This window comes from Mustela nigripes, chromosome 11 (assembly GCF_022355385.1).
Source record: "Mustela nigripes isolate SB6536 chromosome 11, MUSNIG.SB6536, whole genome shotgun sequence".
Classification (NCBI taxonomy): domain Eukaryota; kingdom Metazoa; phylum Chordata; class Mammalia; order Carnivora; family Mustelidae; genus Mustela; species Mustela nigripes.
The window spans coordinates 10,273,077-10,296,626 of record NC_081567.1 but is presented as its reverse complement, the minus strand read 5'-3'; the positions used below and the strand labels follow the sequence as shown (position 1 = coordinate 10,296,626).

At 49.1% G+C, this 23,550-nt stretch overlaps 1 protein-coding gene across 6 annotated transcripts in view; it reads right to left on the bottom strand.

The window, feature by feature from the left end:
• Positions 1-23,550, bottom strand: part of GTF2I (general transcription factor IIi) — a 105,815-nt gene that overhangs the window by 1,704 nt on the left and 80,561 nt on the right. For all 6 annotated transcript variants that reach the window (XM_059414721.1, XM_059414724.1, XM_059414722.1 and 3 more), the window contains 17 exons: positions 21,034-21,217; positions 19,071-19,129; positions 16,002-16,073; positions 14,717-14,900; positions 14,037-14,095; positions 13,580-13,654; positions 8,353-8,454; positions 7,787-7,852; positions 7,254-7,437; positions 5,902-5,960; positions 5,066-5,146; positions 4,545-4,628; positions 4,025-4,208; positions 2,781-2,809; positions 1,435-1,476; positions 649-690; positions 116-192 (listed from right to left, as the gene is read on the bottom strand). In XM_059414721.1, coding sequence (XP_059270704.1) covers positions 134-192; positions 649-690; positions 1,435-1,476; positions 2,781-2,809; positions 4,025-4,208; positions 4,545-4,628; positions 5,066-5,146; positions 5,902-5,960; positions 7,254-7,437; positions 7,787-7,852; positions 8,353-8,454; positions 13,580-13,654; positions 14,037-14,095; positions 14,717-14,900; positions 16,002-16,073; positions 19,071-19,129; positions 21,034-21,217 — 1,565 coding nt within the window. In that variant the 3' untranslated portion in view covers positions 116-133. The remainder of the gene's footprint in view (positions 1-115; positions 193-648; positions 691-1,434; positions 1,477-2,780; positions 2,810-4,024; positions 4,209-4,544; positions 4,629-5,065; positions 5,147-5,901; positions 5,961-7,253; positions 7,438-7,786; positions 7,853-8,352; positions 8,455-13,579; positions 13,655-14,036; positions 14,096-14,716; positions 14,901-16,001; positions 16,074-19,070; positions 19,130-21,033; positions 21,218-23,550) is intronic.

Genomic DNA, 23,550 nt, shown 5'->3' with positions numbered 1-23,550 from the left:
CTGAAGGTGGGGGACACCATTCATGGCTGAAGCAGGGAAAACACACTAGCTTCTGAATGCACAGGCGGGTTCAGACGAACACGAGATGGCATCCCGGACACAGAAGCTGATTTACCCTAGGAGGGGAAGAGGTCTACCACGTAGGGTCTGGTTCTTGCTTGATCTGAGAGTTTCCATCAGCCTCCTTTATTTCTATCAAGAAAAACAAAGGGGAACTGGTAAATTGCACTATGAATGCGAATCTGTAGAATTATAAACCTACTCCTACCAAGCTCTGCACTGAAATGATTCAATAGGAATCGTAAGACACTGAAGATAACATTTTCAGAGACAACGGTCCTCCAGCTATCAGTTCTAAATTGTGTTACTGAAAAATCTCAAAACCTTACTACTTATCTGTTTAAAAATCTGAGTCAGAAAGCAGTCATTGCACTGGTTCAGGATTCATTAAGAGTCACGTGGGGAAAACAGAGCGGAAGAACCACAAGTCCCTGCTAACACGACCGTTTCCGGATGTAAACGACAGAGACAAAAGAACACGCAACCACAGGGACTTAGGGAGACGGTGTGGAAATCACACTCGAGCTTTCGCCCTGAGGACACTGTTAAGGGACTTCAGTGTCTGGCAGCTGGACTAACCCTTTTTACCTTCTGTCGCAGGAACCTCCAACTGGCTGGGCTCAGCGGATTCTGAAGAAAAACACAGGAAGATTTAATCTAACACTGTTCTAAAGTCGCTCTCCCTTACTTGAAGGGCCTAGAGGAAGCAATGACAAAGTCCTCCAGACAACGTACACAAACCAGTCCAGATCCAACAGCAGCCACAGTGTCTTGTGCTTAAGCGTGATGACCCACCAGACTCCCCCGGATCTCCTTACGGACACAGTTAAGTTACCTCGCGTACCCCGAGTGGTAAATCACAGCCGTCATTAACACAGCTCTGACAAGAGAGACGCTCCTTGTTAGATCTCCCCCACCGTCCCGTGGGTTCCCTTTTGATAAAATAAAAGCCTTTCATTGCTTTCAACTGGATCACAGTGGCCGGCCTCCAGGCTGGTTTCTAAGGAATGTTTCAAGTCACAATTTCCACCCCACCCAACTAGGCTGGTAACCAGGCCTCAGACATGAATGGCGTAAAGGGGTAAAGTCAGAAAGACACATCGTGGCTAAAAAACATCACACTCCACAACACTGGCCTCCTAGGGCTGCGGACCTCCTTTGCCTGGGTGGGAGAATGGGGCCCGATGACGTGTGGCCCACAGCTCTCAGTTAGCACGTACAGGCCTCTGGACGCAGGACTCAAACGCACGCAGTCTGAGTGCGTAATGACTTTCCCCGAAGTCAGCACACGGGAGCAAGTGAGGAGCCCTCATTTCACGCAACCCACTGCACCGTGAAAGTAGGAATATTTCTGTTTTATCCTGCTTGATTTACCTTGTATCACTGGGCCTTCTGACTCATTCTGATCAACCAACTCTGAAAACAAAAGCAGATTCATTTTAACATTAACACGACGACATGCGGTCACAACGGAAAAGCACGTTTATAGATGTTCTCTATGCGGATGCTTCGACCTTGCCACAAAGGCAAGATTTTCCTTATGACAAGAAGGGAACATGGATGAAGAGCTCTGGTCCCGTCAGTCACTAACTCCCGAAGTTCTATCACACACTACCACGCGGCTCTCTGGCGTGGCGAAAGCGGACAGTCACGAAGCGCAGTGAAAATCTGCGAAGCAAGGTCTAGGTTCTCTTTCATTACCGAAACTGCTGGGGACCAACATACTGGCCAGGACAGAGACGATAATAAAAACAGATCCTTTAAAAAGAGAGTGCAGGGTTTAGGGGTACAACCAAATGAGTATGCTTTATGACAAAGTGAAACCCCAGAAGCAGAAGATAACGAAACCTATGGCTCTGAAGCACGAAGGCCCCAAACAGAGCCAACGGGGGCGGGGGCACCTACAGTGACAGCCGGACTGCCCAGGGGGGCCCTCTGCTGCTCCAGGGACCCCGAAAACTCCAGAACATGCTCTCCCAGTGCACACCCAGAACCGAGTCCTCGGCGCAGACGGGTGTCAGAGTCATGATACCAACCGGAAAAGAGCCTGACGCTCTGACGGTTCTGGGGGAACGAGAATTCTCACTTCTGAAAAACTTTAACAAAGTACTTGCTGAAAATACGATGCTAAATGTGACGAACATCAGGGAACTGGAAAACCACGTGCACTGTCAGGGCAACAGCACATGGGGCCCAACCTGCACCAGACACTGGCTCAGACCGAGAGCAGCAAGCGGCAGTCACCCCGAGTCCACACTGTCCCTCCGGAGCGCGCCGAGCAGGCTCCAGTTGGGCTCAGCACGCTTTCTCCCGAAGCGCTAGTCAGCGTGGGTCTCAGGCCCTGCAGGTCCTGGCGGTCTCTCGCGGCCAGCCAGCCCCGCCCGAAGCCAGGAATGTTCTAATAAAACTTTATTTACAAACAAGCAGGTGCTGGCGGATCCCCGTGTAAGGTGTCTGACGCCACATGAGTCATTTAGCTGCTTGGAGACTCTCAAGGGGGGCTAGTGTCAGCATCTTATGACGAACAACCTGGGATGTAACGGCCAAGCACCTAACCCCATTTTACGTGTAGAAAAGCGCCTGGTGCGCTGGCACTGGGGCGGAAACACCAGAATGTCATGTGACATAAAACACCACACTCTGTGGGCAAAGAGCCCGTGCACACCGTCTCTCACACCCCAGAAAAGAAGAAAGGAAAAGATTTCATGAAATCTACTCACGGTTATTAATCACAAGTCCTGGAAATGGTCTAAAAAGAGAAACAAATTATGCAACAGTTAATTTTTGCTCTACAAGAATTTACACGTATATTCGGTTTATTGAACTAATATTTAACTCACTCACGTCACTTACGTGTTAGAATGAGCAATGTTATCCAACTACGTTTCAATCTTATACTTTTTAATCTATGAACAGACAGACATATGAATAACTACTACAGACCATCATCAGAAAAGGCCACGCTAAAGATGGTGAACACGACAGGAGCCAAGAAAAAAGAATACAGGAATTTCAGTGACATGGTCTACTGGAAGCGCGCTTTTACCCCGACCCCTGGAGAAGAGTACGGGCCCTGGGCACGGGTTAAGTGGGACAAAAACGGGGTTTTTAGGGAAAGGGCATTGGGAGAAGGTAAGCACAGGACGGAAAGCCGCGGGAGGTTACCGCATGAGCTGTTCTGAGAGCCAGTCCGAAGTGACCGGTACTAAAAGCAGCGGAACACAACAGTGGATGGACTGGGAAGATGGAGCGACAGGGGCGGTGTGGGGAGCTGTGGGAGCTGTAAGGGTGAACACTACAAGGACTCTTGCTCGGGCAGATGGAAAAGAGGACGCCTGCTGGACACCTCCTGGGACGCACGGTATCAACGAACGTAACCTCGCAATGCTGGCGAGAGCACGGGAACAATCATCATTCCCGTTCCGTGATCAGGAGCCCATTCTCAAAGGTGACGAGCATAGCTCTACAGTACGGGCAAGGGGACAGAATGACCTGGCTGACTTGGGATCCGAGCCCTATCTGACCTGAGGCTGGGCTGACGCTCCGAGGGCACGGGCTAGCCACCGTGTTCTGTCCTGGGTGAGCCGGTAAGCACGTCCGGCTTTACGGACCATCCTGTCTCTGCCCCAGCCGCTCCGCTGCGGCCCTGGAAGCTGAAAGCAGCGGCAGACGCAGTGTGCCGCCAACTGCACTGCCGTGTTTTCGAAAGGCTTTATAAAAACAGGCAGCAGCCTGGCTCTGGTCCATGGGCAAAGGTTCGCTAACCCCTTGCCTTCAAAACCGGACAACTAGGAGTCAGCCTAGGGAAAAGAGAATCTCACAGTAGAAGAACTCAAGGGTGTTATGTGTTTCCTTCACTACGTGGAAAACTTGGTTCTATTAATACCCAGGACTACACTCTGGAGGACTTAGCCTCACCATCCACAGATTCGTTCTTACGATCAAGCAGGGAAGACTCGCTTACCTAATGACTGTGAACTTAATGAACTCGGCCGAATCTAAGATCCTTCTCATGGAGCTGATTTCTAGGTAACTGGGGGCTTTGAATGACACTCCGGGCGGCATGCCGTCCACCACCACGCAGCCGGGGTTAATGGTGATTTTCCTGTAGGGAACCTTCACAGGGAAACCCATACCAATAGCTTCACCTAGGACAGACAAACAGCATAAAAGCACAGATCAGCCTGTCACCTCCGGAGTGAGGAGAACACGCAGGCAGCATTAAGGACAGTCCCACAGCTGGTGACAGTCACGGTATACGTCAAACCCTACCTCCGAACCTCACTCTACTCACTTGGATGGCGACCATCATTGAGAGTAACACAGCTAAGGTCTCCTTAGGAAAAAACTTTAGAAAACCCCTTGCAGGAACACTTGCATTTCAACTTCACTTCCTTTTACACAGGAAGACGACAGTGCAATCTGCTGCCCAGTGCTCGCTGGGAGGAAATGTCCGAGCTCACTGCAAAGGCCAAACTACTCACCAAATTTCCGACTGAAGAGGTCGTTCACTTGCTCTCTGAGCTGTCTCGCTTTCTCCACTTTTGACAGCCTTTCGTTGTCATCATCTGGAAAAGGCAAGCAGACGGCCGTAGCTCAATAATGCAATTTTAATTCCAAGTCCATTTTTTGGTGCTCCGAGTGAACTCGTTTCATGTTTTGGGACAATTTTAAGTATCTTACACTAATTAAGATTGAAATGACGTATCTGATTTGACTCTAACAAACTGAAAATGCTATGCCTTTGTTCCTGTTAGAAGGAGCTTTGCCGGCCTTCCTGTCCAGATTTCCTAAACAAGATACCAGGTACTGGCTCATGCTGTGTCTGGTAACTGCGTAGAGCTTTCTGGAAAGAACGCGTCAGGGGATGTGTTTGGTGAGTACTCCCGGCAGGGTGGGCAGGGGCACAACACGGCACGGAGCGAGCCCCAGGAACCCGAGTCAGTCAAGTGAAAACCCAAACTCGGAAAACTCCACCAACAAGAGAAAGGCAGAGAAACCATACCTGGAATCGTCACCTGAATGATGTTAAGATCTTCCACACCTGATGCAGTAGTATTAACGTTCGGGGATGAATTTATTTTTCCTTAAAAGAGAAAGTTCGGATTAGAACACACATAAACTGTAATTAAACCAGCTCTACTGGGGTGCCTGGATGACTCAGTGGGATAAGCCTCTGCCTTTGGCTCAGGTCATGATCCCAGGATCCTGGGATCGAGCCCCGCATCAGATCAGGCTCTCTGCTCAGCAGGGAGCCTGCTTCCTCCTCTCTCTCTCTGCTTGCTTGTGGTATCTCTCTCTGTCAAATAAATAAATGAAATATCAAAAAAAAAAAAAATCCGATGACACAAGATAGTATTTAACCCAATTTTGTGAGAAGTTGATCCTTTTTTTGAAGATTTTATTTATTTGGCAGAGAGAGACACAGCAAAAGAGGGAACACAAGCAGGGGGAGTGGGAGATGAGCAGGGAGCCCAACGTGGGGCTGGATGCCAGGACGCCGGGATCATGACCTGAGCCGAAGGCAGATGCCCAAAGACTGAGCCCCCCAGGCGCCCCGGCGCTGCTCCTTTTGATGGTGTATTTTGTCACTCTGAGGGATTAAGTTTCCTGAAAGACTGCCCCCTCCTACTCTTTTTCTCTCTTTGTCTCTGTGCTCAGTACAGCGGCAGACACGTAAACATTCTCATAAACAAACTCAAAATTGTAAAGCAGTCAAAACACAACTTTTAATGAACTTTCCTGGTTTTAACTCAGTAGCTGTTCTTTCAATGATTTAAAAAAAAAAAAATCATTGCTGCAACATCATTTCCCACCACACTCTGCAGCGAGGACACTCACTCGGAGGGCTCTTCGAGGAGGACGTGCTCTCCTTAATTGCGGTCTCAAACATCTCAGGCCTGAAAAACAGGAAGGAGAAAAAAACATGTGCTAATAATCCCAGAGTAAAACATTAGAAGTTAAACAAAGATTTTACAAAACCATTTATTTTCTGTATATATACATTCAATTCGTAGTAACGTAAGAACAGAAAGAACATGTCCCTTGTCTAAAGAAACACCCAGGGAAAACCCCGCTCTGATCATGGTCACAGCTTCAACGAGCTTCCCTTGCCCGTGGTTTCCACCGTATCCTGGAAGAATCGAGCGCTAGACCTGAGAATGGAAACAGGGAACATGCTGCGTGGGGACAGCATGGAAACAGAAAACAAACTGGTGGAAACTGGAGCACGAGTCTTTCTCTAGGAAGACACAGAAGCAGAGGGCTTAGCTACTGCCAGACCTCTCCAGACCTGGTCAGAAGTACAAGAGGTGGCCACCCTGGTTGGCGGTGTTGGCTTTGAGCATTTGACAATTCTGCTGTGGGACTCAGAAGCGAATGTTAATAGCCTAAAATTCACTTCCGTTAATTTCCTATAATTCTTGGGCATCAACACATATTTTTAATTTCTGATTATTCCCATCCATTTCAACTGTATTGGCCTAACTTATAGACCTCCAAAGCCAACTGAAATTTAAAATATTCTGGGGGCGCCTGCTGGGCTCGGTTGGAAGAACTTCCGACTCTTGATCTCGTGGTTGTGAGTTCAAGTCCCAGCTTGGGTGTAGAGATTACTAAAAAAAATAAATAAACTTAAAGACAGAAAGAGAAAATATTCTGTAAGCTTGAGAAATCACGGGGCTTCACAAAACCGAACGACTGCTTAGACCCAGCAGCACCGTTAACGGTAAGACAGGGGTCTATCAGCAAAGTCAAGGGGTTATCCCTCTGACAAGCTCCAGCACCCCCTGCCCTCTTATAACCAGTCATGAAAAACTTAAAAGACCCACAGAAGCACAGCTCCAAGAGCTTTCCCCTTTGACTCTTAGAGCTAACCAGGTCTCGGCACAAAGGGGAAGCCCAGTCCCCATGTGCCTCTGTCTGGGCGCCACTACCTCACGGCCAGGCTCCTTCCAGCTCACTGCGCTTACTTTTTTTTTTTTTTTTTTTTTTTAAAGATTTTATTTATTTATTTGACAGACAGAGATGACAAGTAGGCAGAGAGGCAGGCAGAGAGAGAGAGAAAGGGAAGCAGGCTCCCTGTGGAGCAGAGAGCCCGATGCGGGGCTCGATCCCAGGACGCTGAGATCATGACCTGAGCCGAAGGCAGCGGCTTAACCCACTGAGCCACCCAGGCGCCCCACTGCGCTTACTTTTTGATGATGAACTTAATCTTGGCCTTGTTTCTGAGTATCTTCTCCAGCCTCGGAATGCCGAAGGTCGACGGCCGCCGGAAGGGCACCCCCTCAGGCAGGCCCTCCACGTAGAAGTCCTCCGGGAAAGACTCGAATAGCGCAAAGGGCACCTTCACGGCTTGCTTGAGGCCCAGAGCCTCGCCTGTAAGACACACACGCTCCCTTTCTCTCTCACAGTCCCATCTCAAACTCAGCCTTTTTAAAAAAGTCCTTTTAAAATTACATTTTGCAAGCACTAAAATTATATATATATATATATATATATATATATATATATATATATATATATTTTAAATGGTATTATTTTCAATTTTAGAAAAATGTGTTCAATGTTGCAGTGCTCAGAAAAGTGGGAGAAAAGGCGGAATCCACACCCACAGAACACAGGTATCTTCCATGACAGTAACGCTCCACATTGTATTCTGCACACATTCTCCTACTGGGAAAAGGCTACCATATATTTTAGTCCTAACATTTAAAAATAAACTTACCGCATTTTTCATTAAAGAGATTTTCAACTTTCTGTTTTAGGTCCGTGATTTTGGCATTCCAGGCCTCTGCAAGTGAAAAACAAGACAGTTACTAGCATTACTTCGCAAAATACATCTCTGCTCAACAATTTATTTCACTGTGCATTTTTAAGAAAAAAGACATAGGTTTTTAGCACAGTCGTGTCTTGGCAACTACTCTAATTCTACATTAAACCGTTTCACTGTATTACTAAAACACTGGCAACAAATAAATGACATAAACTCAAATAAAAAACTCCCAAAAAACAGTGACAGCCTGCTCAGTGTGCCAGGTACGGTCCTACCCTTGAACTAACTTAGTACTCCTACTCCTCATAATAACCCAGGAGGCAGGAAGGAATAGTAACCCCATTTCACCAATCCAGAAACTGAGGCACAGAGGGGCTGAGTAGCTATTATAGTACCTTTCCTAGCGCATATACTCTAACTAACCAAAGAAAGAACCGTTCACCTAGAAAAATACAGCGTTTGTATTGGTTCCTTTTACGTAAAATGATGAAATTAAGAAAAATAAAATTCTTATTTACCAAAGGAAAACTCTCTCCCTCGAGGCTTGAAGGGAACATTAGAACCATTAGTCTGGGTAGGGGTTCGAACCGCGGAGGTTTGAGGGTTGTTGTTATTAGGGCCTAAAGAAGAATTAGAAAGAAAAAATCATATCAATACACGTACCCCATCACGTGTCAGTATCGCTCGTGTCTCCCTGAACAACCGTGTTAGGTTCAGACTGTACACAAACTCTGCAGTGCAGTGGGCGCCGAGGCCCCCACCACAGCCTCCGTCCACTTTTCCACTTCCGCCCCTGCATTCAGCCACTTTCGCCTTAAACAGAATCAGCTTTCTGGAAGATCTGACGAATTTTCAATTCGCTTAATGCTCCGACAAGCCCTTCTGGAGCCATCTAATTTGGGGATAGCTACGTTTGCTTGTGTGTTTTCCTCTCAACCCTTGAACAACAGCAGCTTCGGGTATGGTTGTGCTCTCTCCACGAGAAGGCTTCCTTTGGATTCTGCAGCTGACTCTGCACCCCCACCCCGCATTCTTAGTACGAATCAGAAACAATGTCGTGGGAAACCGGTTGCTCTTCCACTGAATGAAAAGAACTATTAGTTTAAGTTATTCTTATAAATCCCAAGCCCTGACTCCTCTTTATGTAGAGGTCACCTAATGCTTAAATAGTAAGTTTATTTTAATCTGAAGAATTTTTAAAAACATAATAGCCAAAGTAATGGGAAAATAAGAAGAAATTAAGTTTCTTCAAATCTGTTAAGAAAATAACCAACATCCTAAAGATAGGTCTTTCAACTCCAAATTTCCCACTTTGCAGAATATCTGTATAGACTCTGGGCTTTCAGGGGGCCTCAGGTGGTTAAGCCTCTGAGTCTTGACTTTGGCTCAGGTCATGATCTCAGGGTCCTAGGATGGAGCCCTGCACTGGGCCCTGAGCTCAGCGGGGACTGCTGGAGATTCCCAGCCCCCCTCCCCCCAGCACAGCATGCTCTCTCAAATGAAACAAAATCTTTAAAAAAATAAAAAACACCCTCTGGGCTTTCACCTGAACCGCCTTGCTACTGAGCTACCTACTTCCTATGCTGTCCCCCGTGGAGAACAACATCTGTAGTGACACGACCAACAGCTATGGCTTGGTCACTGCCTCGAGCGCACCCTGTTTTCACAGGACACACGTGCCCGCCATACGTGTGGGGACCCTGAGCCCTGGGGGCTACGCAGCCTGCAGCCAAGCACACAGCACGCGGTGGGGCTGGGGTCCCAACTGCGGGGTCTGGCTCCTCGGTCCTCACCACTAGTCTCTGATGCGCCTGCGGGCCAGAACCTGACTCAAGCAACACAAGCCCCTGACGTGCGCGCGGCCGCCACTTTCCATCTTGTGAACTCGGCGTAGACATGGCCTCGGCATCCTCGGGCGTGTGGGAGGGGAGGATGGCAGCGGGGGACTCAAGGCGACTGCATCTGTCATGCTCTAGAACACGTCGAGGGGTGCCTGGGCGGCTCCGTCGGTTAAGCACCAGACTCTTGACTTCAGCTCAGGTCGCGATGCCAGCGTTCTGAGATCGGGCCCTCACTGGGCTCCACCGCACCTCCGCACCTCCCCACTCACAAGCGCGCTCTCTCTCTACAACAAATACGAGAGCCAAGTGCGCAAAGGCGAGCGGTCTCTCGCAGCCTGGACTCGCCAGGAGGGACAACCACGACGAGGCCATCAGTCCGCCCATGCCCACAGCCCTGCAAAGGGCTACTAAGGCCAGCCGGCTCACCCCTCTGCTTGGGCTCGGCACTGGTGAAGCGAGCCTGGAGTAACAACGGGGTGACACGGGAAGGCTCTTGGGAGCAGCAGGCGGAACGGACCTGCCTGAAGTATCTAGATCTCAGTCTACATTAGTAAGGCAGGATTTAGGTTTACAGTGAAGTGAAAAAGCACCACGCCCCCACCGGGAAAGCTACATTTAAAACAATGACAGTGCCGAGGACCTGGAGGACCGGTGGCAAGCGGCACGAGGCAGCTCCTGGCGGAAGTGTGAAGCGACAAAAGCGCCCCCAAGAGCTGCCGGGCGGCCCCGAGGCCCCCGAGCAGCTCCACGATTCTGCTCCCCGAGAGGACACAGGCCGCGCTTTGCTCTCCAGCGTCCGCAGTCTCGATCTCAGCCAAGGCTGGAAACAGACCCGACGTCCGCTGACGACCACGTAAACAAACACGGGGAAGCCACACCATGGAGGGTGCTCGCCGTGACAAGGGGGCACGGCGCTATGCCACGAGTGTAGACCAAAAAGCCTTACGCTGTGAAAACGCAGCCAGTCGCAAAGAGCAGAGCCGACAGGACTGCATTCACACGGAATTCCGAACAGGCCAAAGCATTCCGTGGGCCGAAAGCAGACGGGGCGAGGCTGCGCCTGGGCCCAGCCGGGAGAACTGGCTGCTGAGGTGCCCGGGGGGCAGGGCAGGGAGCTGGCGACGATCCAAAAACCGAATCAAATGCTAACACTAACGTTTTCAAAAATCACACCGCAGGACTGCAAAGGGTACATCTGACCGTGTATAAATTATATGTGATACATTTATCTTTTAAAGTAAAACAATTCCCAACAAGCCTGATGTACAAAACAGTATTAGTACGGTGCAGGCAAAATACTTCTCCCCTCACCGCTAAACTGCCAAAAAACTCCCGGACCGGGACACAGCTTTTACGACATACATCAAGGGAAAATACTAGCAATGACTTTATGGTATTTTAACAAATACTACTTAAATTCAGAGTCCATTTACAGACCTGGTGAAGGAACAGAAAGCTACCATGGCACAGGAAATCTACGGCAGGGGGAACGTAACATAAACTCATTCTCTGTTAATCTGAAGGCAGCTCAAAACCAGTTTTCACCAACCCATCGCTGACCTTAGTCCACTCCTTTTCAATTAGAAATCAAAAATACAAAGTGTGCGAATTGAGGGTCTAACACTTAAATGGTATTTCTTTCATTTCAGAAACAATGGTTTGGTGGTGGGTTTTTTTTTTTTTAAAAAAAGGTATTATTTATTTATTTGTCAGAGAGACAGACACACACACAAGCAGGGGAAGCAGCAGGCAGAGGGAGAGGGCAGATCGCCGCTGAGCAGGGAGCCTGATACGCAACTTGATCCCAGGACCCCGAGATCATAACCTGAGCTGAAGGCAGACGCTTAACTAACTGAGCCACCCAGGTAAACCCCCCCAAAATGGGTTTCTACGCTGGTATGTATGATAAATGGGTTTATTACCAACCTAAACAGCATCCCATTCCTATCTCGTCTCCCTTGCTAATTCTACTGCAAAGCAAGAAAAGTTACCACCTTTTACACGAGATCATTTTAGTTAATACATGAATTTGTATTTAATAATCAGACCCTCTAAATATAAATCGACATTAAAAACTTATATCCAGGGGCGCCTGGGTGGCTCAGAGGGTTAAAGCCTCTGCCTTCAGCTCAGGTCATGATCCCAGGGTCCTGGGATCGAGCCCCGCATCAGGCTCTCTGCTCAGCAGGAAGCCTCTTTCTCTCTCTCTCTCTGCCTGCCTCTCTGCCTACTTATGATTTGTCTGTCAAATAAATAAAATCTTTAAAAAAAACAAAAAACAAAAAAACTTATGTCCATACAAGAACTTCCATACCAATGCTCCTAGTAACGTAATTCCTAATACCCCAAGCCAGAAGCGTTCCCAATGTCCACCTGATGGATGGATAAACAAAATGTGGCGTATCCACCTGATGTTACTAGTTACCAAGAAAAAGAAATGCACACCTATTAGGAAGGATAGCATACAAAAAATCAGAGACAGAAGGGGCGCCTGGGTGGCTCAGTTGACTAAGCGTCTGACTTCGGCTCAGGTCACGATCTTGGGGGTCTGAGGTCAAGTCCCAGCACCAGCGGGGAGTCTGCTTGTCCCTCTTTCTCTGCCCCCCTTCCGCCTGCTCATGCGCAGTCGATCTCTTATCTTTAAAACAATAAAAATCAGAAAAGAAACAGTGGTGGCCAACACGTAGGTGCTGCTGACGGAATGTCGTGCAGCTGGGGGAACGGCAGGGCGGTTACTGGAATGAGAGGACCCAGCGCTGACTGCAGTTTTGACGGGAAGAGGAATCTCTCTCATCCCTGTCACGTGTATTTAAGCACAAATCTTCAAAAGCAGACGGAGGGGAAGGACTGTAGTACTGGGTCAAGGTACAACAGAGGTGAACCTGGAAAACATTCCGCCAAATGACAGAAACCATTCCCGAAGGGTCACCCACTGTCATTCCGCTTCCGTGAGACGTCGAGAATAGGCTTAGCCAGAGACGAAAAAGTAGGTGGCTCCCAGGGGCTGCAGAGATGGGGAGATGCGGCACAACTGCTGTTAGGTAAGGGTGGGGTCCTCTTCCGGGTGATGAAAACGTTCTGGAGTTTGGTCTGATGGCTGCACCACCGTATGAATATGCTGAATTATGTATTTTAAGGAGTGAATTAAGAAAAATAAAATGGCGAATTTTATATGTGAATTTTATCTCAATTTTAAAAACAGCACATGAGCAGCGCCTGGGTGGCTTGGTCATTAAGTGTCTGCCTTTGGCTCCGGTCATGACCTCAGGGTCCTGGGATGGAGCCCCACATAGGGCTCTCCCTGCTTGGTAGGAAGCCTGCTTCTCCCTCTCCCAGTAACCTTGCTTCCGTTCCCTTTCTTGCTGTGTCTCTCTGTGTAGAACAAATAAATAAAATCTTTAAAAAAGATTTAAAAATTTAAAAAACAGCATATGAGCTAAGTACCATTCTTATGACCATTTTACAGATGTATTAACTGAAGCAGAGATTTTAAGTACTTTGCCTAAATGACGGAGTCCAGACTTGAAAACCCAAAACCTCTTAGCACTCGAGCCTGTGCATCATTTTGTTTCAAATTCTCCCTGCCCAACCAAGAGAGCTGACACATACACTGTATTTGCACACAGTGGGTCCAGGCCGGTCTGGAACACCATCTCCTGTACGTCCTGCCCTGTATGTATGTACACCTGAACCGCGAGCTCAGTCTTCTTGTATCCATGAACAAAGGACAAGAGGAAACCCAAAAGCCAGCCTCATAATGTGTGTTCTTTTGTTTTTTACGCTCCATGTGTAAGCCCAGTTTTGTAAAAATTCATCTACATAAAAGCAGACAGTAAACTGAAGAATTAATGGATAGAATTAGTGAACTGGAGAATCACCAGAAACCTGCCCCGAGTGGCCTTACCTTCCACAGTGACCTCAATTTCAGGAACTTTTGAATTGCTCCCAGGGCTCCGTGGTCTTTTCGGCGACTGCAAGGCTACAAAATAAGCACACGATCACTTTTGCATATTGGAGGGGGGAAAAAACCACCCAGAAGGGGATGCTTTATTAAGGCAGAATATTCATACAGTTTGGATCTTTTCAAAGAAAACTGAAGAATTCAAGTGGTGATCCTCCACCAGAGTCTCAACAACACGGTGGAAGCGTGAATGACAGAGGATGGCAAATAGGAATTGTCAATGGAATGGGTTTTTTTTTGGGGGGGGTGGCGCCCACTATATAAAGTACCTTTAAAAGCAGAGAAACAAACCAAAAGCCCCGGAAAGACACTAGGCGCGCGACTCGGTGGAATTCAGGTAACATCAGTAAGGAATGTTTCACTGCACAGACGTGAACACACAGAGCATGTGATCTCTTACCTTTAGTGTTTATTTTACTAGCCATTCCAGGAGGCAGGTAGGAGATCACTAGTTCAGGTCTAGAGAGAAAACCAAGAAATATTAGAACTCCCAGCATACCACTGGTCTTCACAGCTAGTGAACGTTACCAGGACCAGTAATTTTCTCTTCTGAGGACCCTCGTGCTGTCATGGGACAACGCATTTTGTCACTATGGACAAGAACCACCCTCACTTTTCCCTCCCACCATGACCTGCTACATGATTTCGTGAAGAGTAAATGACTTCTTCCGTGAAGTGAAAATTACCGGACACTAGTTTAGTCTGGGCAAGTATGGAAACCCTGCAGAAAGGTGCGTAAGAGACACAAGCACGGAAACCCAGGCTGCCCCCGGAGCACTGGGGCAGCTACAAATCCGTCCTCAACCTCCATTCACGTACGAGGAAGGCAAAGCATCAGCACCGTGTCTTTGACCCCGTCGAACACCACCCCCGCGAAGCAGGTGTCACCCTCCTTGTATGAAGAAGAGAATCTATGCGGGTTCAAGGACGAGCCAAGGCAAGGGCCTGTGCCAAGGCGGCAGCTCAGAGCTGAGCTCTCCCATCGCGACGAGGCCACCCACAGCCAGAAAACACTTCAGATGGAAACAGAACATTACTGTTTTGATGCCAGAAATGACTATATGGTCAAACTGAACTTACTTTTTAACAACAAACTTGATTTTATTACTCCCACGGACAATCCTTTCAAGTCGCGGGATCCCAAACCAGGTAGGGCTTCGGAAGGGAATTCCTTCTGGCAAGCCTTCTACATAAAGGAACTCGGGGTTTGATTCAAACACAGGGTATGGAACTTTGACGGCCTCTGTGAGTCCAAGAGCTTGAGCTGCAAGATAAGAGAACGTAACACACGGAAGGTAAAATGTTACGGGCATTCTTTTATTTTTGTCTGTATTCTTTTAAAAAATGTTTCCTTTTATCAAGGTATAGTTGACATGTAACATTACACTCGTTTCAGGCATCCCAAATACCACGATTTGGTATTTGTCCAGATTGCAAAGTGATCACGACGTTAGTGGAGCCAACACCCGGGCGTTCTCAAGCGTGTTACGCAGACCCCCACCGGCTAGCGATCACCCGGGCGTTCTCAAGCGTGTTACGCAGACCCCCACCGGCTAGCGATCTCCACTCAGTAGTTTTCTTTTCTTAAGGGGAGCCTCCACTCGATTATTGGAAGCATTTTGCATAGGATAGCATGCAAAACGCAAGAAGGGGCCTAAAAAATAGTATCTTGAAAAAGAACATTTAGCACTTCAGCGAACCACAAGGGAAGTTCCATCATTAGTCAGAACGATCTCTGTGCTCTGGGCAGAATCAATTGGGAACTATGGGCCACGGCCCCGAAAGCCTGTTTGCCGGTGACAGATACGGGCTGCACCTGCTGCCCCCGCGCGCAGCTCATGCGGAGAGCAGAGGCAGAGGTGGAAGGTTCGGGATCCGGGACACAGAACAGGAACACCCTGCAGTAAGGGCGGACGGGAAGGCCCCGGCGGGACTGCTATCACTCCCCCTCCTGCCCTCCTTCTCCATGAGCGACACGCGCCATCCACGGACACACACGCCCGCCGGGTCCCCTCAGAAGCCCCCTCAAGACCGCGCTGCCAGAAACCGCGGCCAACAGGCGGCGCCGGGACAAGCGGGACACGTATCCGCTGCAAGTGCGGTGTCAGCCCAGTTGGAAGCGCGCGCGGCCGAGCCGAGCCTTCCCCCGCCGCCTCCCTTGCTCTCCGGCTGGGACGCACCAGAACACCGCGTCTGGGAGAAGCACGGTCCCGTGCTCGGGTTCAGCCGCGGATTCAGCAGCAGAGAGCAACGAAAACCCCGTTTCTGGGGCTTCCTTCCTTCCGCCCCGCGGCTGTGGGACACGCGGAACACCGCCTTCCGTTCAGATTTCTAAACTAAGACACAATCACTGGGTTTCACTTACCGAATTTCAAATTAAAAATCTCTTCCACTTGCTTCCGTAGCTTGGTAATTCTGACATTCCAGTCTTCTTTGACTAGAAAGCACAAGTAAATGCGGTTAACAACGTTCCTTCTCGGTGTGGACACAGGAGGAGGCTGGGTGTGGCTCCTCCGGGTGACGGTCCTTTTCAGAACATTCCGCTCTACCTAACATACAACACTGTCAGTTTTCGGTGTTGAATCCAGCGACGCTCTGAACTTGATTTTGTTTAGAAACAAAACCTCTGGGTCTTTAACCCACTGAGCCACCCAGGCGCCCCCAAACCTCTGGGTCTCGAGGAGACCCCCTGCACCTGGCCAACACCGGAGCTTCAGGAGGACAGAAATCAAATTTCGGTCCACACTGTAAATAAAGAACGAGTTTGTAAGAATGCTCTAAACAGTGTTTTTTGAGGGTTCCTCCTTGGAGGAGCGCCACAGGACCGTGTTGGGGCAGGGAGCAGCGGCCGCGTCAGGTTCACAGAACAGTTCCGACTGTATCTACTTTCTGTCAGCTGTTCGTTGCGTTATCAAGCTGGCGTGTGGCTAGAAATCCACAGAAAGGGAAACTTCACTAATCACAGAAAATCACAGAAATACACGGGAGAGATGCACGTTAAAGGGATTCAGAGATCTGACCTGCCGCTACTCACGTCTACAGCCGGGCTTCTTTCCTTCCTCTTATGCACAAGAAAACAAACCCCTCGTAAATAAAGGGAAAATGAGCCACCGCAGAAGACATGGAGGATATCACTAACTTAAAAGACACTCGAGGCTTGTTTGGTGGCGCTTCAGATGGGGGGGGGGGTTGACAGAGAGAGGAGCGAGCGAGCGAGAGAAAGAGTAAGAGGGAAAGGAGCGCAGAGCACGAGGATCACGTTCAGGGCGGAAGTCATCTGTGTCTGTGGACAGAGGCAGTCTAGAAATGCTGGGAAAGTTCTGGAAATACTGCTAAAGGTCAGTGGCTTGGAAAAATCTCATAATACACTTTTACTTTGGGGAAGTACCTTAAAAGCTCTTACTTTTAAAAGAAAACCTACCATCTCAAGTGTTTCATGTGGTGTGGCTCAACCTTTCAGCCAGAGGAAGGAAGTCAGGTACAAACCAAAAACTGGTATTAAGAAACATCGAGACTCCACTTCTCCAAGGTCAAGAGCTTCTGTTCCCTCGTCCACTTTCTGCCTCACCCAACACCTCCTCTGCTGGTGAAGGTCTCTGTACTACTCCTCCCAGGAAGCGGGTGCCCCTTCCTGTTCTGCCCCTTCAAAGCTCAACCACCTGGTTGTTACAACTCCAGGACTCTCTCCCACGGGACCTGTGTGTGTCTGTTCTAGAACTGAGGGCAAAGTGCCCCCATGCGTTGAAGCACACAAGTTTTATGACATCTCATGTCATGCCAACGCTTAGGCAGACCTTCCTAATGGGGTAACTAACTTGTGGTACGCAGTCGGACCCGAATTAGCCCGGCGAGAAACGGATGCCTGGCTTAGCGGCAGACCAGATGACCGGTCCCGCGGGAACGAAGAACGACAACGTTACCTCCCGCCACGGTCTCCGGAGAAAGGTGGGAGCCAAGTACCATTAACGATTCAGAGCATCGAGACTCATCTCGGACGACAGATCCCAAGGATCTCGGCCAGAGGACGACAGGTAAGTACAGCCGACCCCGGGCTCCCTCAATATACTGTCAGGTTTGCCGTCGCTACCAGAATGATCAACCAGCGATCCCGTAAGCACAACCTTGAATTTGGTGCTTCTCTTGAGAAAGACTGGACAGAGCCTCTCGTCAAGGTCACACTAATCCAGGTGACCCCAGTCATACCTTCAAAAATACTGCTCCTTCTATCACTTCCCTCAGCAAAGCCTGGCTCCTCCCCGACCTTCCCTGTGTCGCCAATACTTCCTTTGTCTAAATCAAAAGCAGGCCGAGGAGGCGGCTGGGTGGATTCTGCCGCTCACTGATCACACCGTCTCCCCAGCAAGGTTCCTGGCACAGGGGAATTCGGCTTCCCCTGCACACGGTACATCTCAACCATTTCGCATGCCACCAGAAACACAAATGACTCTGCCGTCTCTCCGGGATCCTGGCTCGCCTTTGCTGGCTGCCTGCAGGGACCCCCAGGGCCTAGTACAGACCTCTTGGGTATCGTTTTTTTTTTTTTTTTTTTTAATTGACAGAGAGAAAGAGAGACAGCGAGAGAGGGAACACAAGCAGGGGGAGTGGGAGAGGGAGAAGGAGAAGCAGGCCTCTCGCCGAGCAGGGAGCCCGACGCAGGGCTCTGGTCCCAGGATCCTGGGATCACGACCTGAGCGGAAGGCAGACACGCAGCGACTGAGCCACGAAGGCATCCCTCTTGCATGCCATTGTGTATGAACAATTAACTGCGTGAATTCCGAATCGCCCCCTAGCTCTTGGCAACAGAAGTCCGTGAGTCTGTAGAAGACACACGAGCTGCGGTCACTTTTTCTGACACTATGCCTGCTGAACAAAAAGATGGCAAAGGAATAAAGGCACACTTATAGTTCAGATGGAGAAAATAAAACCATTCATTCACACAACGGAGACTGAGACCTCCCAGTTCCACTGGGTTATGAGGTCAGCGCAGCTGCTGCAACTGCACTGTTTGTCACTGAGAAGACGGGGGCCGAGTGACCACAGGTTAAGGTCCGCGTCTGCAGACCGCCACATGAGCCAAAGGCCGCGACCCAAGACTCAGAATGTGCTTCCCCGGTGTGAGATGTGCTCTGAGTGTAAAAACTCACACCGCAGTCATAGCTATCGTGTTTGCTGATGTTGATTAGAGCACGGAACACAGATCGGGCTGCCGGAATGACACATGCTGAATAGTAGTGATGCTTACTGAACACCATGGACCTAAACTTGAAGGCTGAGCTTTCCCAGAACTACCTGGGTGTGCGCTGATAACCGAGGGAGGCTGTACTAAGCGTCCACATACGGTTTCTGGGGGAAAGGGAGAAAGAGGAGTTCCATCACTTTACAAGACTGAAGAACACCGATCTGAGCTTTAAAAAGGAACCCATAGCTATCTTACCTGGTGTGTTGGTTCTCGGCTGAGTGACTTCGGTAGTGCTGTGGGTCAGAAGTTCTGGTCTGCAAAAACACGGGCGGGGTGAGTAACAGCGCGCGGAACGCCCGACAGGCCACCCCACACAGCCGGGCGCTGTCCGTGACTTCATTACGCTTCAGTCGCACTTCACTTCCAGTGCGGGGGAAGTCAGCTGGAGGACTCGATTATTTTGAAAATAGCAATTTTCACAGATTCAGGTTCCGACCGAATGTCCTCAAAGGCACGTGAAGCTCAACAGTGCGAAAGCAGTCGCCGTCTCCCCAAAACCGTTCAAGTGCTTCTGAAACCGCACGAGCTCCACCATAATACGGTCAAAAATATCTAGCTGTGCCGAACTGGAGAGTCCTCTCCCTTACACGGTGAGACCCAGTGACCATACACATGCACAAGGCCCAACGAATAAGCCAGAGCTATGCATTCTACCACCACAGCAGCCTTCTGTAGTCAAGACAGGCCTTCGCCACCCTCTCCCTCCCCACAAATCACTCATTCCACCACCCTTCAAACTCAAGCCAGAAGAATCCTTTTAAAATGCAAATCCAGGCTGGCTGGATTTAAAATGCACCTGGCTGGCTCAGTGAGTTAAAGCCTCTGCCTTCTGCTCAGGTCATGATCTCAGGGTCCTGGGATGGAGCCCCGCATTGGGCTCTCTGCTCAGCAGGGAGCCTGCTTCTCTCTCTCTGCCTACTTGTGATCTTTCTCTCCATCAAATAAAATCCAAATCCAAATTATTATTATTTTTATTTTTAAAGTAAGTTCTTAGCCCAATGTGGGACTTGAACTCGCAAACCCCAAATCAAGAGTCGCACACCACACCAACTGAGCCAGTCAGGGGTCTCACCAACTGCTCTTACTTACTTGTTTGTCAGAGAGAGCGAGTACGAGCAAGCACACAAGCAGGCAGTGAGGCAGCAGAGGCAGAGAGAGAAGCAGGCTCCCCACTGAGCAAGGAGCCTGAAGGGGGACTCGATCCTGTGACCCTGGGATCATGACCTGCTTAACTGACTGAGCCACCCAGACGTCCCCCACCAACTTCTTTTAAAAAGAACTGGCTTTAGGGGCGCCTGGGTGGCTCCGTCAGTTAAGTGACTGCCTTCGGCTCAGGTCATGATCTCAGGGTCCTGGGATCGAGCCCCAGGTCGGGCTCCCTGCTCAGCCGGGTGTCGGCTTCTCCTCCTCCCTCTGCGTCTTCCCCCCTTCATGCTCTGTCTCTCTCTCTAATAAATAAATAAAATATTAAAAAAAAAGAACTGGCTTTAAAACCTTTTCATTACCCCACTGACAGTACAGGACCAAAGGCTTCCTCCACAGGCCCGCAATCTGCCTGGCTTCCCACACCCGCACAGAACGCTGCGGTTACGGGACCCGCCCTCTCTCCTCTACTTCTACTAGAGCCTGTACTCGAAGCTCTTTTCCACTACTCGATGCACCCATCTACTGGCCCATCTACTGGCCACCCTCACCTTCTCCCCCAAAGCAAAAAAAAAACAAAACACCTTTTTGCATTTATCTTTGTAACAAGCCTCCCAAGACAGGGTTCCTGTTGGACCCAGCTTTGTCCATCTGGTGCCTGATACTAAACAAACATTCCCTCGATAAACAAATCTAACTATAATACAACTTTATTTTAAATATGGACAGTAAGTCCAACAGGAGGGGGAATAAAAGACCCCACCTGCATGAAATTAATCTTTTTTTTTTTTTTTTTAAGATTTATTTAATTGCGAGAGAGTGAGAGCTAGAGAGACAGAGGAAGAGGGAGAAGCAGGCTCCCCCACCAGGCACGGAGCCTGATGCGGGGCTCAATCCCTGGGATCATGACCTGAGCTGAAAGCAGGTGCTTAACCGACTGAGCCACCCAGGCGTCCCGATATTAATCTTTTCTTAAGGACAGCATTACATTTGCTTCCGGAGATCATCATCTTACCTTTTAATAACAAATTTAATTCGATTGCCCACTTGTATGATCTTCTCCAGCCGTGGGATGCCGTACCATGAGGGACTTCTAAAAGGAATGTTTTCGGGCAGTCCTTCCACGTAGAGGTCATTGGGATGTGCCTCAAACTTCTGGTAAGGAACAGCCTTGGCCTCCGTGCTCCCCAAGGCTTCAGCTTCACAAAGGAAACACAATTCAGGAGATTAAGCTCCTGCTGAAATCACAGTTTAGTAGAATCCAAAGCAAAATAGTGGTCAACTTTTTGAAAAGCAAAGTAAATTCTGGAAACATACACACTAACTACGGAAACAGCAAAGGCAAGTATGAATGGCCCGTGATCAAGAGGTAACTTCTGGTGGAGGGAAGCTTCTAGATTCGAAGACCATCTTAACAGCTGTACGATCCTGTAAGAGCTTTTTCAGTATCTTTGAGAAGAAATAAACAGGATAAGAGAACTACCATAGAGAATAAAGATAAATAAATTAAATACTACATTGTCAAATCATCTGGAGACTGACTTTGGCTGCTACCTGTGCTCTGAGTGTGAGAATTCTTTTAGTGGCTCCTACTAGTTACTACTTTTTACTTATACTGCAACGGTAAGATGAATGTTCTTTATCCCAACTACATGAATGTGGTTTTGTTTTGTTTTTTTTTAAGATTTTATTTATTTGACAGACAGATTACAAGTAGGCAGAGAAGCAGGCAGAGAGAGAGAGAGAGGGAAGCAGGCTCCCTGCTGAGCAGAGAGCCCAATGCGTGGCTCGATCCCAGGACCCCGGGGGATCATGACCTGAGCTGAAGGCAGAGACATTAAACCACTGAGCCACCCAGGCGCCCCTATGAATGTGGTATTTTAAAAGTAGCTTCTGCAAAGAATGCATGGAATGGAAATAAAAACCGCAGGCCGAGACTGGCTTAGGTTAAAAGCAGCTATCAACCAAAGCTCCTGCTTGAGTTTTGTTTAGACCCAGATTCAAAGCAAAACCTTTATATATATATTTTTTTAGGATTTTTTTTTTTTAATTTATTTTACAGGCAGAGATCACAAGCAGGTGGTGGGTCGGGGAGGGGGAGGGAAGCAGGCTCCCCACTGAGCGGAGAGCCCGCTGCGGGGCTGGATCCCAGGACCCTGAGATCATGATCTGAGCTGAAGGCAGAGGCTCAACCCACTGAGCCACCCAGGCACCCCTCAAAGCAAACCCTTTTTTAAAGGGACTTTTCAGATGAACGAGGAAACTCGCAGACGGAGTGTCCAAGAGTGGGTACAAAGAACGGTTAATTGTGTCAAGTGTGCTGACGGCGCGGTGCTCGTGTAAGAAATGAAAGCTCTATTCAGAGGCACGTGAACACAACATAAATGATGCAGTGCCTGTGATGTGCTGCGTCTTCCTCCCGAGGGGAAAAAAAAACGGGAAAAGATGAACAGTGTGGACAATCCTCATGATCACTGATTCTGAAAAGGGTACACGGGATGGGGCGCCTGAGGGGCTCAGTGGGTTGAGCCTCTGCCTTCGGCTCAGGTCATGATCTCAGGGTCCTGGGATCGAGCCCCGCATCGGGCTCTCTGCTCAGCAGGGAGCCTGCTTCCCTTCCTCTCTATCTGCCTGCCTCTCTGCCTACTTGTGATCTCTCTCTGTCAAATAAATAAATAAAATCGTAAAAAAAAAAAAAGGGTACATGGGAACGCATTGCACTGCCTTTCCGGTTTTGAGCAGGTGGAGAATTAGAATTTTGAAGTGTGAATGTGGCATCTGTAATCCGTGTTCTGAAGCCGCTCCGGGACAGAGCTCTAGGAAGGAAGGTCAAGGCCTTCCAGTTAGCTTCCTCCTTGTGTCATGAGCTCTGAATCCGAAGGGCCCAAGTACAAGATCCCTCTCTTGCTCGTCTGCTTTCTAAAAAAGATTTTATTTATTTACTTGTCAGAGAGAGAAAGAGCGCACAAGCAGGGGAGCAGCAGGCAGAGGGGGAAGCAGGCCCCCCACTGAGCAGAGAGCCTGACGCACGGGCTCAGTTCAGGACCCTGGGATTGTGACCCGAGCCGAAGGCAGATGCTGAACGGCTGAGCCACCCGGACGCCCAGGTCCTCTCCGCTCCGAGTGAAGACTGTGTATCTGGAACCGCACACAGTGTGATGAAGACCATGACTGTTGAAAGGAACACTCCCTCAAGAAATACGGCAGAGCCTTTCACACCCGGGAGAAACCCACAACACAACTGGATGCGTAACAGAGTAACAATTACAGGGGAAATACGGCCAGAAAGAACACAGTCATGATTCGAATGGGATTCCTATGAAATAAAAAGGAATCAAGCGCTGGAGTGGAGATACGAAGAAAGAAGTCGCGGGGCAAGGGAAGGTCAGCTGCGCAAGCTGGTCGCCGGGGAGGCTTCCTCTAGAGAAAACAAGCCCCCTCGCTCCCCCGTGCCCTCCTGTCCACAGACCCCACGCAACCCTCGGACACTTCGTACTCACCGCAGCTCTGCCCTGTACCTCTCCCCTGGTGT